The following is a 16,945-nucleotide window of genomic DNA, read 5'->3' on the forward strand; positions in this document are numbered from 1 at the left end:
ATGTTAAAGTGCTATGTAAATACAAAGGACACTTTAAAATGCCGTGTAAATACAAGTATTGTACACAAACTATTTATCTTAGTTTAGTTAGTTTTTTGCCACATGTGAGTCGGGTACTCTTTGGGTACAGTGAAAAACTTTTGTTACGTGCTAACCAGTCAGTGCAAAGTGCAAAGACATTACATGATTACAATCGACCCATCCACAATGTATCTTGTCATCTATTTATGGTATTTTTGCAAAAAAACACAGTTGTCAACAGACTGGACAATAAAGGTTGTTGAGACAAACCAAATAGTTCTGAGTAAGGTTTATAAATTTATGATAAAATGATTACTTACCAGACGCTGAATTCCAGCATGAAGCCTGACTGTGTGCCTTGCTTTGTTGAACTTGGCTATATTGGCAATAGTTTCAGCTGCCAAACATTTGAGATCTTTATTGGGGGAGTCCAAAATGTTCACCAAAGTCTCTATGCCACCTAGATCTGCTAAGCATCGCCGAATTTGTGGATTTTTACTAATTTCTTTCAGGATCTTCAAAGAACCAACCTATATACAAATGTCATCTTTAATTTTCATGAACTGAAGCAAACAATGCAGAGAAAATTGTAGATATACTAACTTGTCATGTTTTCTTTATTATTTGAATAGAAACATCTTTCATGTATAATAGTGAGGGAGTTCTGTCTGGAAGATATTGATCAAATTGAACTGAATTCTGTCCAGCCCCACCCATGGATCTTCCCTGCCCCTCCAACCCCAATAAAGGGATACTGAGGGGTCACAGTTTCAACGGTAGAAGCAAGTATACTGAGAGGGGACAACAAAATGCTCTCAATGATTCTTTGGTTTATTTTGTTTTAATTATTATTGTCATGTATACAAAGATGCAGTGAGAAACTGTTTATGTGCTATCCAGACATATGATACTATATATGAGTAGATCAGGTAGTGCAAAGGGAATATATACAGAATGCAGAATATAGTGTTTCAGCTACCGAAAAGTGTAGATTAAAAAAATTGCAAGGGCCACAATAAGATAGGTTGGAAGATCAGGAGTACAAATTTAGCTTGTGAGAAGACCGTTTAATAAGTCTGATACCAAAAAGGAAGAAATGGTTGCTGAATCAAGTGGTAATGCGCTTTCAGGTTTTTGTAACTTCTGTCTGACAAGAGAGGGGTGAAGAGGGAATGACCAAGATGTAATTTGTACTTGATTATGTTGGCTGGTTTCTCGAGGCAATGTGAAGTGTAGATGGAGCCGATGGGAGTAGCTGCTTTGTGTGGGGGTCTGGGCTGCATGCACAACTCTCTGCAATCTCTAGCAGTCTTGGGCAGAGTAGTTGTCAAAACAAGTGGTGATGCATCATCATAGAATGCTTTCTATGGTGCATCTGTAGCAATTGATGAGTCATTAGAAACATGCCACATTTTCTTAATAATAATTTGATTATTAAAATTGCAATAAATAGTGACCCCATAGCGATGGGGAGGGGCTCGGTGATGGTAATGTCGCTGAATGCGAAGGTCACATGTTTAGAATTTTTCTTGATAGAAATGATCAATGCCTAGCACAGAATTTTAGCTTGAATTTTACTTGAAACTTGCCAGCTCATTCCACATCATCAAATGGCCTCAATGTGAATGTTCCTTATGAGGAATATAAATCCCAAATCTAGCAATCATCACCATCAATTAATAATGAGGAAGTTATCAGCAGTGTGATACAGTAAAACAGGTAAAAGCAAAATAACAGCTGTTTTTTATTTCCATTCACAGCACTTAAATTCAGATGTAAGAAAAACAGCACGTAGCACAAATCTCCAATCCCTGCATGTTCATGTGTCTGCCTAAATGCTCCTTAAACATTGCTATCATATCTGCTTCAACCACCAAGGGATGGCACGGTTACGCAGCAGAAGAGTCGCTGCCTTACTGTGCCAGAAACACGTGTTCGATCCTGACTACGGGTAATGTCCGTAAGGGGTTTGTACGCTCTCCCTGTGGCCATGTGGGTTTTCTCGAGGTGGGCCCGTTTCCTCCCACACTCCAAAGATGTGCAGGTTTGTAGGTTAATTGACTTTGGTAAAAAAATTGTAAATTGTCCTTGGAGTGCAGGATAGTGTTAGTGTATGGGGATCGCTGGTCAGTACAGACTCAGTGGGCCGAAGAGTCTGTTTCCACGCTGTATCACTAAACAAAACAAAACTAAACTAAAACAAACCAAACCTCTCTAGCAGCATGCTCCAGACACCCACCACACACTGTGTAAAACAAACTGCTTCTCTATGACTGCTTGTCTGTGACATTTCTATCCTGGGAAAAAGACTCTGACTATTATGTATACCTCTCCATAATGTTATCTACCTCTATCAGGTTGCCCCAATGCTCCAGGAAAAAGAAAACCAACAATCAATGTATACCTCTCTTTATCGGTAATACTCTCTAATCTAGGCAATATCTTGGTTAAAAAAGAGACACAAAGTGTTGGAATAACTCAGCAGGTCAGGCAGCATCCCTGGAGATCATAAATATGCGACTCTTTGGGTTGTTACCCTTCTTCAGCATGAATATCTTGGTAAACCTCTTTTAACTTTCTCCAACTCCTCCATGGTCTTCCTGTAATGGGGTGACCAGAACTGTACACACTATTCCAAATGTGGCCTAACCAGTTTTATAAAGCAGCAACATGAACTCCCCAAATGTTATACTCAATGCCCTGATCGATAAAGGCAACTATGCCATAACCCATCTTTGCCACTTTATCTACGTGTTGCTATTTTCAGAGAGCTATATACATGCAAATATCAATGCTCCTAAGGACAAAACATAATGTTCTGGAGGAACTCAGTCGGTCAGAATCTTCTTCAGACTAATTAACCCGAAAAATCCATTCCCTCCACATATGCTGCCTGACCCACCAAGTTCCTCCAGCATTTATTTTTGTTCCAGAATTCAGCACCTGCAGTTCCTTATACTCCAGAACTGTATACTTTACTCTTACATCTGACCTCCAACACCTCACACTTCTCCAGGTTAATATCATCTGTCATTGCTGAGGTGCCAGAAGACGGGAGAGTAGTTAAAGTTGTGCCTCTATTTAAGAAAATCTTCAAAGACAATCTTGGGGACTACATACCTGTAAGCCTTACATCTGTGGTAAGTATGTTACAGGAGAGGACTCTGTGGAATAAGATATACATGTACAATGTTTGATTAGGAATAGTCAACATGGGTTTGTGCATGGGAGATTATGTCTCACAAACTACATCAGTCTGAAGAAGGGTTTCAGCCAGAAACGTTGCCTATTTCCTTCGCTCCATAGATGCTGCTGCACCCGCTGAGTTTCTCCAGCACTTTTGTCTACCTTTGATTACCAAGAAGGTTGATGAGGGCATGGCCATAGACATGATCCATATGGACTTCAACAAGGCTTTAGATAAGATTCCACTTGTTAGGCTGTTATGGAAGGTTAGATTGAATGAGATATAGGGAGGCTTTTTTTGAAGACGTGACCAAAAAGGTTGATGAGGGCAGAGCTGTGGACGTTGTATATATGGACTTCAGCAAAGCATTCAACAGGCCTCCACATGGAAGGTTAGATTGTATGGGATCCAAGGAGAGATAGCTGAATGGCCAGAAAGCTGGACAGATTGAAGGAAGCAGAGGGTAATGGTGGAAGGTTGCTTCTCGGACTGGAGGCCGGTGCCTCAGGATTCGGTGCTAGGCCCGTTACTGTTTGTCATCTATAATCAATGATTTGGATTAGAAAATACATGGCAAGACTAGCAAGTTTGCAGATGATACAAAAGTGGGTGGCTTTGCAGATAATGAAGATGGTTGTGAAATATTGTAACAGGATCTTGAACGATTGGTTAGGTGGGTTGAGGAATGGTTGATGGAGTTTAATACAGAGAAATGTGAGGTGTTGCATTTTGGGAAGTTTAACATGGGCTGAGGGACAACTTTTTCATATAAAGAGTTGTGGGTGTATGGGACAAGCTTCCAGAGGAGGTAGTTGTGGCAGGGATTATTCCAATATTTAAGAAACAGTTAGACGGATACATGGATAGGACAGATTTGGAGGGATATGGGCCAAATGCGGGCAGGTGGGACAAGTATTGGCCTAGTTGGGACATATTGCCCAGTGTGGGCAAGGTGGGCCGAAGGGTCTGTTTCCATGCTGTATCACTCAATGAGGGTGTGTCAAGTGGATACAGAATTGGTTTACACAAAATGTTGGAGTAACTCAGTGGGTCAGGCAGCATCTCTGGAGAGAAGGCATGGGTGACATTTCGGGTCGAGACCCTCTGAAGGGTCTCTCCATTCCTTCCCTCCAGAGATGCTGCCTGACCCGCTGAGTTACTCCAGCATTTTGTGTCTACCTTCGATTGAAACCAGCATCTGCAGTTCTTCCCGACAGAATTGGCTTAATGGAAGGAAGTAGAGGATGGTAGTGGAAAGTTGTTTTTTGGACAGAAGGGCTGTGACTGCTGGTTTGCCTCATGGATTGAGGCTGAACCCCTTGTTATTTGTTATCCATATCGATGATTTGGATGAGGTTGTACAAAGTATGATTTATAAGTTTGCAGATGACATTAAAATAGGTAATATCTTAGACAGTGATGATGGTTATCAAGAATAACAGCAGGAGCTTGATCAGCTGGGCAAGTATGCCGAGGAATGGCAAATGGAGTATAATTCAGGTAAGTGTGAGGGGTTGCATTTTAGTAAGTCAAGGCCTTGGGGAATGTTGTAAAGTAGCGAGATATAGGAGTACAAGTATATAGTTCACAGAAAGTGGTGTCACAGGTCGATTGCTAAAGGGATCAGGGGGTATGGAGAGAAGGCAGGTACAGGATACTGAGTTGGATGATCAGCCATGATCATATTTAATGGCGGTGCAGGCTCGAAGAGCCGAATGGCCTACTCCTGCACCTATTTTCTATGTTTCTATGATTGGGTGGTAAAGAAGACCTCTGGCATGCTGACCATTAGTCATGGATATGAGTATAAAAACTTGGATGTTGTGTTACAGTTGTACAAGATAGAGTTGGGGTATTGGACAACCTGCTATTGGAAAGATGGTAGTGAATCTGTGGAATCCTTTGCCACCCAAGACTGTGGAGGCAAAGTCAGTGGATATATTTAAGGCAGAGATGGATAGATTCTTGGTTAGTATGGGTGTCAGAGTTTATGGGAAGAAGGCAGGAGAATGGGGTTAGGAGGGAGAGATAGATCTGCCATGATTGAATGGTGGAGTAGATGGGCCAAATGGCCTTATACTACTACTATCACTTATAACCTTATGATTAAGCTCGAAAGAGTTGAGAGACAATTATGAGGATGTTGCCTAGACTTGAGGGCTTGAGGGAAAGGGAGAGATTGGCCACACTAAGACTTTATTCCTTGGAGGAATAAGGGGTGTATAGAATCTTGAGGGGAATAGATGGATGAATGCATATGGGCTTGTTCCCAGCATGGGGGACTCAAGAATTGGGTGGCATAGATTGAAAATAAGTGGAAAGATTTAATAGGAATCTGGGGGGGCAACTTTTTCACACAGAGTGTGGTGGGGATATGGAACAAGTTGCTGAAGCATGTAGTTGAGGCAGGTTAAAAACATTTTTAAAACATTTGGATATCTGCATGGATAGGAATGATTTGAGGGATATGGACCAAACATGGGCAGATGTTAGATGGAGCATTTTGGTTGGCATGAACGAGTTGGGCCGAAGATCCTGTTTCTGTACTCTATGAATCTATGTTAAACAAAGAACAATCAACATCCTGATGTCAAAAAAATCATATTGCAACTATATAACTGTAAAGTCTGAATTACCTTGCATTTGATGTCTTCTGTATCTAACAAGTTAACCAGAACTTCAAGACCACCCACATCTCGAATGGCCAACTGGCATGTCTCACTGGACAAATTAAAGTCTCTCATTGAGCATAAGGCAATAACAGTAGCTGTTTGGTTGCCACCCTGAAATCACAGTGTGAAGAAAATTATGCAAATTGTGTGAGAATAACAAAATAACGTATATTATTTCAATTGTTGTTTAAGCAAATAAAAGTACATTTTTTAACTTGTAAAAGACAAACGTTGGTATATTTGAAACGGTATTTTAAGATCGATAAAACTTTCAAAACACTTAAAGCTTCTGCTAACTTTCTTCTTGCAAGTAACATGACGCAGGCAGCTTGTGTAGGAATGGGTAGACCTCAGTGCACATGATATTGAGTCTTAAGCATCATTTAACCTCTATTCTAGAATATGATAGATAAAGTAGATAGAGTGGTAAAGCAGGCATATGGTCTGCGTGCGCTTTTAGGTTGGGACATTGAGTCATGGAAGTCATGGATGCAGCTTTATAGGATTTGGTTAGGCTGCATTTGGAATGTTGCGTGTAGTTCTGGTTGCCCCATTGCAGGATGGATGTGGAGGATTTGGAAAAGGTGCAGTGGAGGTTTACCAGAATTATATTAGAGGGTATTAGCAACAAGGAGAGGTTGGACAGACTTGTATTGTTTTCTCTAGAACACCAGAGTTTGAGGAAAGACCTGATAGATGTATTCAAAATTATGAAAGGCATAGACAGGGTAGTCAGAACATTTCGCAAAGTGGAAAAAATCAAATATGAGAGCACATAGCTTTAAGGTGAGAGGGGCAATGTTTAAAGGACATGTACGGGGCAGGTTTTTTGTAAGCACAGAGTGTGGTGACTGCCTGGAATGTGCTGTTGTGGCAGATGTGATAGTGGCTTTCAAGAGACTTTTGAATAGACACATGGATATGCAGGAAATAGAGAGACATTGATTATGTGCAGGCAGATAAGAATTGGTTTTGGCATTATTTTCAGCACAGGCATTGGTGGGCCAAAGGGCCTGTTCTTGTGCTATAATGTTTTATGATTTATATTCTCTGTTCTAATATCCCAAAACACCTTGCATGCAAAGTACCAGTATTTATTTCCCCAGCCACAAGCAGCCTTTGTGTGGAGTACAAAGACATTGGTGACAGGTGTGAAGAGTAGCGTGGAATGGTGAACTGGAGGTAATTAAACTGAAGTGGGCAATCAAAAGAGGTGGTAAAAGTGACTGATAGTTAGACGTAAGTAAAGCACGAGTGATCAGGAAGGATTGGGGTCAATGGCAAAGACTTAACTGAAAGTCAACAATGGTCTTCGATATCGTAAGGAGCCATTAAGATCATTCAGGCTTTTTTTTTGCCTGTTTGAGGCACTGACCTGAATAATTTAATTTTCTGTCTTTGGGCAAAGTATCACATTCACTATCACATTTATTTGATATATTGGCACCAAAATGTCTATCATTTACTTTTCCTTTCCTAATTACCAATTATGAGGCAAAGTAACCAATTAATGTATTGTTTCACACATTGAACGATTTTTAATTTATTCTCATGATCTCAGAATTCTCCATGATTTTTCTCATTTTAAATAATAGTTATTGTGGATCGATTAGAGCATAACCAAATAATTTAATACCAAGGCTAATCATCAGTAGGATTTGGTCAGGAATCAACAAATGAAAAATAAATTGTTGCTTTATGTCAAGTAGATAGAATTGGATTTTTACCAGTACTTATTTACAGCCCTAAGGATTGAAAGCAGGTGGCTCTCAAGTTATAATGTTATCAATTATATTAAAATGATGAACTGTAGCATTCCAACAAAAAAGGCACTCTGCTGTCTTCCTGCAGTCAAAGCCAAACACAGATGTGTTCCCATCTTCGTATTTAATTGAAACACTATTTAGCAGCACTTAAATGCGGACAAGATATGCTTTCTACTCTTTCACCATGGCAGATTATAAGGAGGAGAATACAGTCAGATTTGGACTTTAGAGTTAATAGTTATAAATCAAAGGAAAAACTGAAAAATCTATTTTCTATTTGTTTATTTAAAAAGCACATACAGAGATCATGGTAAAAAAACTTTAAAAGGAAACCACACAAAATGTAATTAATGTGTTTAGAGACACAAGTTTGGAATGTAATTGCTTGATTGAGGAAGGAATAAATATTTGTTCTCTTTAATAATCTAATTTGTGCCATTTAACGGTATATGTTTCCAAAAGTATTCAAGCTTTCAATCTATATCAACATAAACCAAAATGTATTAAGATTATTTAGACCTTTTGAAACACGATATCCAAGCCTAAAATAAATCTTCTGGCATAAGAACAATCGCGTGTTATGGTCTAATTAAGTGCAGATTTAACTACAACGCTTTCCATTTTGTAAGTAAAGGTCTATCTGCATTTCTCTGCATTAAAAAAGATGTTAAAAGAAATTCAAAGTGCTAGTTATTCTGTCATTGACACAGAATATAACAAGATAATAAGTTTAGCCATCAGGAAAATAGCCTGTCTACGCTGTATTATCTATCTATATTACTAATAGTCTGATCTTGACCACTTCCTGTTGTTCTGTATATTGATTTTAGAAAAAACGCTGTGATTTATGGCCATCTTACTCAGAGTCCACCTCCGCTGCGCAGGACAAGAGGATTTTTCCCATCGATGAAAAATAAAAGTTATTAGTGTTTAAAAAATGTTGAGATTCTCTCTCCTGAAGGCCACGCCCCTTCCGGAGGGACAATGAAAACCGGAAGTGTTGAGTGCCTCAGTCAGTCTCTGCAAGATGGGGGAGCGAGAGGGGCACGTCTCTCAGTCTGAGCTGTGAATAAGACTAAATACATGTCTACTAAACTGAGTGGTTTTACTGACCTGTCAATGCCCTTAATGTGGTTTGAAAATATAGTTTGGAAATGCTAAAGCTGTGTTACCTTTGTTTTGGAAATGCTAAAGCTGTGTTGCCTTTCGTTTGGAAATGCTAAAGCCGTGTTGCATTTGGATTGGAAATGGTAAAGCTGTGTTGCCTTTGGTTTGGAAATGCTAAAACTGTGTTGCCTTTGGTTTGGAAATGCTAAAGCTGTGTTGCCTATGGTTTGGAAATGCTAAAGCTGTGTAGCCTAATTAAAGTTGCCTTGCCTAATTAAAGTTGCCTTGCCCAATTAAAGTTGCCTGGCCTTCTATATAATTGAAAGTCTAATCTTGACTACTTCCTGTTTGAGCTTTATATTGATTTTAGAAAAAATGCCTCCAAGTATGGCTGTGATTTTTGGCCATCTTACTCAGAGAGTCCCCCTCCGTTCATCAGGTGTCGAGGATTTTTACAATCGATGAAAAATAAGAGTTATTAGTGTTTAAAAAATGTTTAAGATTCTCTCTCCTGTCAATTACGGCATGAAGGCCACGCCCCTTCTGGTGGGATGGGCGGAGGGACTATAAAACCCAGAAGTGTGGGCGTGGCTCAGTCTCTGCAAGATGGAGGAGGGAGAGGTCACGACTCGCTGTCTTTAGTGGCCTTGCACCCTGCTTGAAAAGGTATGAAACTGCACTTGAATTTGGTGGCCTTGCACCCTGCTTGAAGTGGTAAGAAACTGCACTTGATTTTGGTGGCCTTGCACCCTGCTTGAAATGGAATTTCAAGGAATAGCCGTGAGTCAACTGCCAGCCCACCAGCCCACCAGCCGTGAGTGAGCTGCCAGCACAACAGGCTTGAGTGACTGAGCCGCCAGCCCAAGAATCCATTCGGCCCACAATGCCCATACTAGCCCTCTGGAAACCAGTCCTTTCAGCCCACATCACCCATATTAGCACTCGAGAAAGCCCTCCGCCCCTCCCCCCCCACTGGCCAACAATATTGGAATTGGTGGAGAGGAGGAATATTGAGTTTGGGGACCAGCCCTCCCATGTGATGCTGGGACCCAAAGAGTCCCAATTAGACGAGTGGTATTTACTTCTATCAGGTTTGCCTCAGCCTCTGGCATTCAAGAGAAAACGATCTAAGTTTGTCCAACCTCTCATTGCAGTTAATCCAAGCGGTGTTCTGGTAAGCCTCTTCTGCATCCTCTCCAAATTATCATAGGGCAACCACAACTGCACTACATACTCCAAATCTGGCCTAACTAGTCTTGTAGAGCAGCATCATGACTTAGTGATTCTTATACTCAATAAGACCAATGAACGCAAGCATATCATATGCCTTCTTTACATCTGTATCTACCTGTGTTGCTACTTTCAGGGAGTTACGGACCAGGATCCCAAGATCCCTCTTCACATCAATGCTGTTAAGAGCCTTGCCATCAATCATTGGGGAAGTCCAGAACAAGGGGTCACAGTTTAAGGATAAGGGGGAAATCTTTTAGGACCAAGATGAGGAAAACTTTTTTCACACAAAGAGTGGTGAATCTCTGGAATTCTCTGCCACTGAAGGTAGTTGAAGCCAGTTCATTGGCTATATTTAAGAGGGAGTTAGATGTGGCCCTTGTGGCTAAAGGGATCAGGGGGTATGGAGAGAAGGCAGGTACAGGATACTGAGTTGGATGATCAGCCATGATCATATTGAATGGCGGTGCAGGCTCGAAGGGCCGAATGGCCTACTCCTGCACCTATTTTCTATATTTCTATTTCCCCTCATCCCCAAACACTCCCTATCCCTCCTCTTCATGTGTGGGAAGGGAGGGGGGGGGGGAGGGAAGTGGGGTGTGTGGTGGGGTGTGTGGTGGGGGGGTGTGTGGTGGGGGTGTGTGGGGTGGGAAGGGGAGGGGAGGAGGGGTGTGTGTGTGTGGATGGGGAGGTGTAGGACGGCGTGGAGAAGGTGGTGTGGGGGGGAGGGGGTGTGTGGGAGAGCGGGGTGTGTGGCGGGGGTGTGTGTTGTGGGGGAGGGGAGGTGTGTATGAGGGCGGGAGGTGTGTGGAGCGGAGGGATGTGGGAGGGGGGTGTGGGGGGAGAGTGGTGTGTGGGCGGGGGGGGAGTTGTGGGGGGAGAGGGGTGTGTGGGGGAGGTATGTGGGGGTGTGTGTGGGGGAGAGAGTGGGTGTGTGGGAGGGGTGTGTGTGGGGGGTGTGTGTGGGGGGAGAGTGGGTATGTGTGGGCGGGGTGGGGTGTGTGTGGGCGGGGGGTGTGTGTGTGGGAGGGGGTGTGTGTGTGGGCAAGGGGGCTTGTGGGGGGGAGGGGTGTGTGGGCAAGGGGGGTGTGTGGGCGGAGAGGGGTGTGTGGGCGTGGGGGAGTTGTGGGGGAGAGGGGTGTGTGGGGGGGGGAGTGGGCTTGGAGAAAAGAGACGGGGAGGAGAGGGGGGCATCACAGGGGAGGAACCAGCGAGGGGGACCAGAGGGGTAGTGGCTGGAATTGGCAGTGCGATGGGGACTCACAGCGGGCGCTGGTCGTTCTCCTCTGCCAGGATCAGAGTTTGTTGTTTGGCGACATTTCCGAATCCGGGCTGGGCTGGGTCTCCGACTCTGGGCTGGGCAGGGTCGGGTCTCTAACGCTGGGCTGCTGCTTGAGGCTGGGCTACTGCTTGGGGCGGGGCTGCTTGGGGCGGGGCTGCTTCAGGGTCCTGTCCGAAAGTCTGGTTGGAAACCTCCGTCGGTAATCCTCAGGTCTAGTAAAGATGCAATGGCGCAGGAAGGGGCGGACCGTCCCGGGAAGTGACGGGAAGAAACTAATCCGCGCGGCGCTGGAAGGCAGGAGAAGAGATCGATCTGCACACGTGTGGTTTTTAAGATTTTGAAACCTCGCTAATTTTATGACATTTAACCAATCGGAACTTAACGGTGCAATCGCAGCGCATGAGAACGGTGAGAGAACTGGTGAAAAATCGTAGAGCTATCGCAAACTGTTTTTGCGCAAATAGAATGACCACCAAACCGAAAGATAACAAGATCAGAGTTTTTGTTATGTATAGATAGGATGCATGTACAATACTGGCAGGCAAAACCTTTCACTGGCACTTACCTACTGATGGGTTGTTTTACTACCAGTGAGAGTGAAAGAATTGTCTGCAATGTCTAAGGTTCATGGGATTTACAGTGTCTTGGCTGTATGGATACAGAACTGATAGAAAACAGAGGGTTGTGGTGAAAGGGCATTATTCTGGCTGGTGGTAGACAAAAATGTTGGAGAAACTCAGTGGGTGAGACAGCATCTGTGGAGCGAAGGAAATAGGCAACGTTTCGGGTCGAGACCCTTCTTCAGTCTGAACGTGGCCTATTTCCGATCGGTCTGAAGAAGGGTCTCGACCCAAAACGTTGCCTATTTCCTTTGCTCCATAGATGCTGCCTCACCCACAGAGTATCTCCAGCATTTTGGTCTACCTTCGATTTCCCCGTATCTGCAGTTCCTTCTTAAACATTATTCTGGCTGGACATCTGTGACCAGTGGAGTTCAAAGGTCCAAAGGTTTATTTATTGTCACATGTTCCAATTAAGGTATGGTGACACTCGAATCACCATACAGCCATACTAAAAAAAAATCAAAAGACACACATCTACATAAAAGTTAACATAAAGATCCACCACAGTGGATTCCCCACATTCCTCACTGCGATGGAAGGCAATAAAGTCTAATCTTCTTCCTCTTTATTCTCTCGTGGTCGGAGCAGTCGAACCATCCGCAGTCGGGGTGATCGAAGCCCCCGTGTTCGGGCAATCAACGCTCCTGCGTCAGGGTGATCAAAGCTCCCTCGTCGGGCGGTCGAAGTTCCTGCGGCTCGGAGCTCCCGAAGTCGGTCTCTAACCAGGGCCGCGAGCTCCACGATGTTAAAGTCCGCAGGCTCCCGCGGTTGAAGTTGGTCCCCAGCAGAGGCCGCCAACTCCACGATGTTAGGCCGCAGTGCGGACGGAGATAGGTTACGTGAATAAAATCGCATCTCCGTCGAGGTAAGAGATTTAAAAAAGTTTACCCACCCACCCCCCACATAAAACAAGCTTCTTCTTCTTGCGTATGGCGTGCACAGCCTAAAGTTGTAGGACAACTTGTTCTATTTGCAGTATAATATAGATAAATGTGAGGTTATCCACTTTGGCGGCAAAAACAAGGAAGCAGATTATTATCTCAATGGGGTTAGGTTAGGTAAGGGGGAGGTACAGAGAGACCTGGGTGTCCTTGTACACCAGTCACTGAAAGTTGGCGTACAGGTACAGCAGGCAGTGAAGAAAGCTAATTGAATGTTGGCCTTCATAACAAGAGGATTTCAGTAAAGGAGTAAAGAGGTTCTTCTGCAGTTGTATAGGGCTCTGGTAAGACCACATCTGGAATATTGTGTGCAGTTTTGGTCTCCTAATTTGAGGAAGGACATCCTTGTGATTGAGGCAGTGCAGCGTAGGTTCACGAGATTGATCCCTGGGATGACGGGACTGTCATATGAGGAAAGATTGAAAAGACTAGGCTTGTATTCACTGGAGTTTAGAAGGATGAGGGGATATCTTATGAGGGGGGATATGGGGAGAAGGCAGGCACGGGTTATTGATTGGGGATGATCAGCCATGATCACAATGAATAGCGGTGCTGGCTCAAAGGGCCGAATGGCCTCCTCCTGCACCTATTTTCTATGTTTCTATTTGATCTTATTTGATTGTGCATGCCGGGTTGATTGCATTTATCGAAACAGGGCGGACCACGTGAAGGTTGCAATCTTCCACCCCATAAAACAAGCTAAAGGACACTAAAACATAATTCAAGACATACTAAAAAACAACAAAGAAGGGAAAGGATGAGACATACTGTTGGCGAGGCAGCCATTGCTGTGCAAGGACCTCCATTAATTGTAATGGATATAAATGACTTTGACATAAATGTTGATATGTTTGTCATTAACTTTGCAGGCAACATCAAAATTGCTGGAGTTGCAGAGAGTGAGGACTGTCAAATATACAGTGGGATTCAGATCAACTACAGCAGGGCTGCCAACATTGGGTGAGAGTTGAGAGTGAGAAATTGCGAGGGAGCGTAGCGACCGAGGGGGGGAGGGTGTGGGAGGGGGTGTTCCCCCTCCCATAGTAGGTTAGCACCAACTCACCCGGTCCGCTCCTGATTCCGGGCTGGGGTTAAAACTCCATGGGGTGTGGACAGAGCGGTCGACGGACATAGAGCCGTCGGAGGTGAGGGTGGGAGGTGTGTGCCGTGCCTCAGGGGGGAAGGGGGAGGGGGGTTGGTGCTGGGACCACCGCCGCCGTGTCTCACCTATCACACCATCTGCATGGGAGAAACTAAACTACTTTTTTTCCTCCCAAAATCATCCCATGGGTTTGACAGCCCTGCTTTAAACCAATCCCCTCTAGTGCTTGAATCACATATCCTGGGAAAAAGACTATGCATTCACCTGATATTCCCCTCATGGTTTTTACTCACCTCTAAAACAATTTTTGCTTTATCTTGAACTTTCAGCACCCACAGATATTTGAGCGTAAGAAATTTTGTGATCAGCGTGAGAGCCTGAGAATTATGTGAAATGCGTGAGTCTCACGCTCAATGCGTGAGAGTTGGCAGCCCTGCTAATAATGCAAATATTTCATGCAAGTTCCAATTGTTTGGACAAAAATCTCTTATTACTACTTTATAACAGTTAAGTTACTTTAAGGCCATTTCAGAAATGATGGCACTCAACAAACAATCAGCTAACAAATTAAAGCAAACTAAAAAGAAATAACATGTTCCCTTTCCTGACTCGACCTCATAAGTACTTTAACGCAGTTAACAGAGCAAAGGGATATTAATCTCAAGAATCAAAATGGGTAAAGTGGGGGCAATTTTGCTTAAATGGTGATTCTAAGCCCATTCAGATCTTCATAGAGTCAGAGTTGTACAACATGTACGTGGCTGGCCCAATTTGTCCATAATGATCAAGTTGGCATTCTGCGTGCCCAGGGACTGGCTGCCGTTCCCAGATCAGCTCGCGTCCCAGGGACTGGCTACAGTTCTCAGGTCGGCTCGCCTGCCCCGACCCTGCGAAAACGAATTGAAAAAAAACTTGTTTTTTCGGGTTACGGGCCGGATTCAGCCCGTGTGCCGTAGGTTGCCGAACCCTGTCCTAGATGTTTGGCCTCATTGTGGTCCTCCCTATGTTTTACAACCGATTCACCTGGTTAGTTTTATCTCCGGCAGCTTCATGTTGTCGGCGGCTGCACACCCAACCAAGAAAGAAAAGAGAAGAGAAGAGATGGGACGTCACTCACAGCCGCCAACTGACGCGCTTCCCCAGATTGCACAGATCGTTGTGATGTGGCGCAAAAAGACACTGTGCAGGGACTGAAGACAGTGAGAATTCTGTCATCAGCGTGAGAATTCTGTCATCAGCGTGAGAATTGGCTGAAATGCGTGACTCTCACGCTCAAAGCGTGACAGTTGGCAGCCCTGTCTAAGGCCAGGATGTGACAACAGATGCACAGGGAGACACATACACAAAGGAAGACACACACACACACACACACACACACACACAGGGAGACAGACACACACACACACACAGGGAGAGACACACACACACACGCACACACACACACACACACACAGACACACACACACACACACACACACACAACACACACACACACAGGGAAACAGACACACACAGGGAAACAGACACACACACAGGGAGACAGACACACAAACACACACACACACACACACACACACACACTCACACACACACACACACACACACACAGGAAGACAGACAGCCACACACACGGGAAGACAGACAGCCACACACACGGGGAGACAGACAGACACACACACGGGGAGACACACACACACACACAGGGATACACACACACACACAGGGAGACACAGACAGACACACACACACACACAGGGACACAGGGACACACACACACACACACACACACACACAGGGATACACACACACACACACACAGGGAGACACACACACACACGGGGAGACACACACACACACACAGGGAGACACACAGAGACACGCACACACACACACACAGGGAGACACACAGGGAGGCACACACACACACACAAGGAGACACACATAGGGAAACAGACACACACACCTTTCATTCCCCCATCCTCCCCCTCCCTCCCTCTTTCCTCCCCTTCCTCCCTCCTCCCTCCTTCCTCCCCCTCCCTCTCTTTCCTCCCCTCCCTCTCTTTCCTCACCCTCCCTCTTTTTCCTCACGCTTCCTCTTTCTCCCCTTTCTCCTTTCCTTCCTTCATCCCCTTTCTACATTCCCTCCCCGTCTCTCTTTGCCTCCATCCCTCCCTTTTTTTCTTTCTCTCTCTCTCTTTCTCCCCTCCCTCTCTTACCCCGGCCGCCCAATGGGGAGTCTAGCGGGCACGGTGTAGCGTGGATTGGCGGCGTTGGCGCTGCCGTGTGAGTTGAAGGGCAGGAGGGAGGGAGGGAGCGAGGTTGCCGCGGCCACCCGAAGCGCAGCGCTCACAGACGGCGCACAAAAGCGCTGACACCCGCTGCCCGGGACCGACGCGCTTCCCCAATTCGTGCAGATCGCTGTCATGCGGCGCAAAGAGACAAACTGTGCAGCAAAGATCCTATAGCTCTGCTATAGGATCTTTGCTGTGCAGGGACTGAAGACAGCGTGAGAATTCTGTCTTCAGCGTGAGGGCGTGAGAATTAGCTGAAATGCGTGAGTGTCACGCTCAAAGCGTGAGAGTTGGCAGCCCTGACTACAGACATGGGTGAAGAAATAGCAGATGGAGTTTAACCCGAGCTAGTGTGATCTGTTACACTTTGGGCGGTCCAATGTGAAGGAAAGGTATACATAGAAACATAGAAACGTAGAAAATAGGTGCAGGAGTAGGCCATTCGGCCCTTCGAGCCTGCACCGCCATTCAATATGATCATGGCTGATCATCTAACTCAGTATCCTGTACCTGCCTTCTCTCCATACCCCCTGATCCCTTTAGCCACAAGGGCCACATCTAACTCCCTCTTAAATATAGCCAATGAACTGGCCTCAACTACCTTCAGTGGCAGAGAATTTCAGGGATTCACCACTCTCTGTGTGAAAAATGTTTTCCTCATCTCGCTCCTAAAAGATTTCCCCCTTATCCTTAAACTGTGACCCCTTGTTCTGGACTTCCCCA

The 16,945-nt window shown here is 44.8% G+C and overlaps 1 protein-coding gene across 1 annotated transcript in view; it reads right to left on the reverse strand.

Annotated features, from left to right (window-relative positions):
* Nucleotides 1–16,945, reverse strand: part of odad2 (outer dynein arm docking complex subunit 2) — a 336,903-nt gene that overhangs the window by 222,156 nt on the left and 97,802 nt on the right. The window contains exons 11-12 of the mRNA XM_033016188.1: nucleotides 5,845–5,991; nucleotides 342–551 (exon numbers count right to left, since the gene is read on the reverse strand). Of these exons, the coding sequence (XP_032872079.1) occupies nucleotides 342–551; nucleotides 5,845–5,991 (357 nt within the window). The remainder of the gene's footprint in view (nucleotides 1–341; nucleotides 552–5,844; nucleotides 5,992–16,945) is intronic.

This window comes from Amblyraja radiata, chromosome 2 (genome assembly GCF_010909765.2).
Source record: "Amblyraja radiata isolate CabotCenter1 chromosome 2, sAmbRad1.1.pri, whole genome shotgun sequence".
NCBI lineage: Eukaryota > Metazoa > Chordata > Chondrichthyes > Rajiformes > Rajidae > Amblyraja > Amblyraja radiata.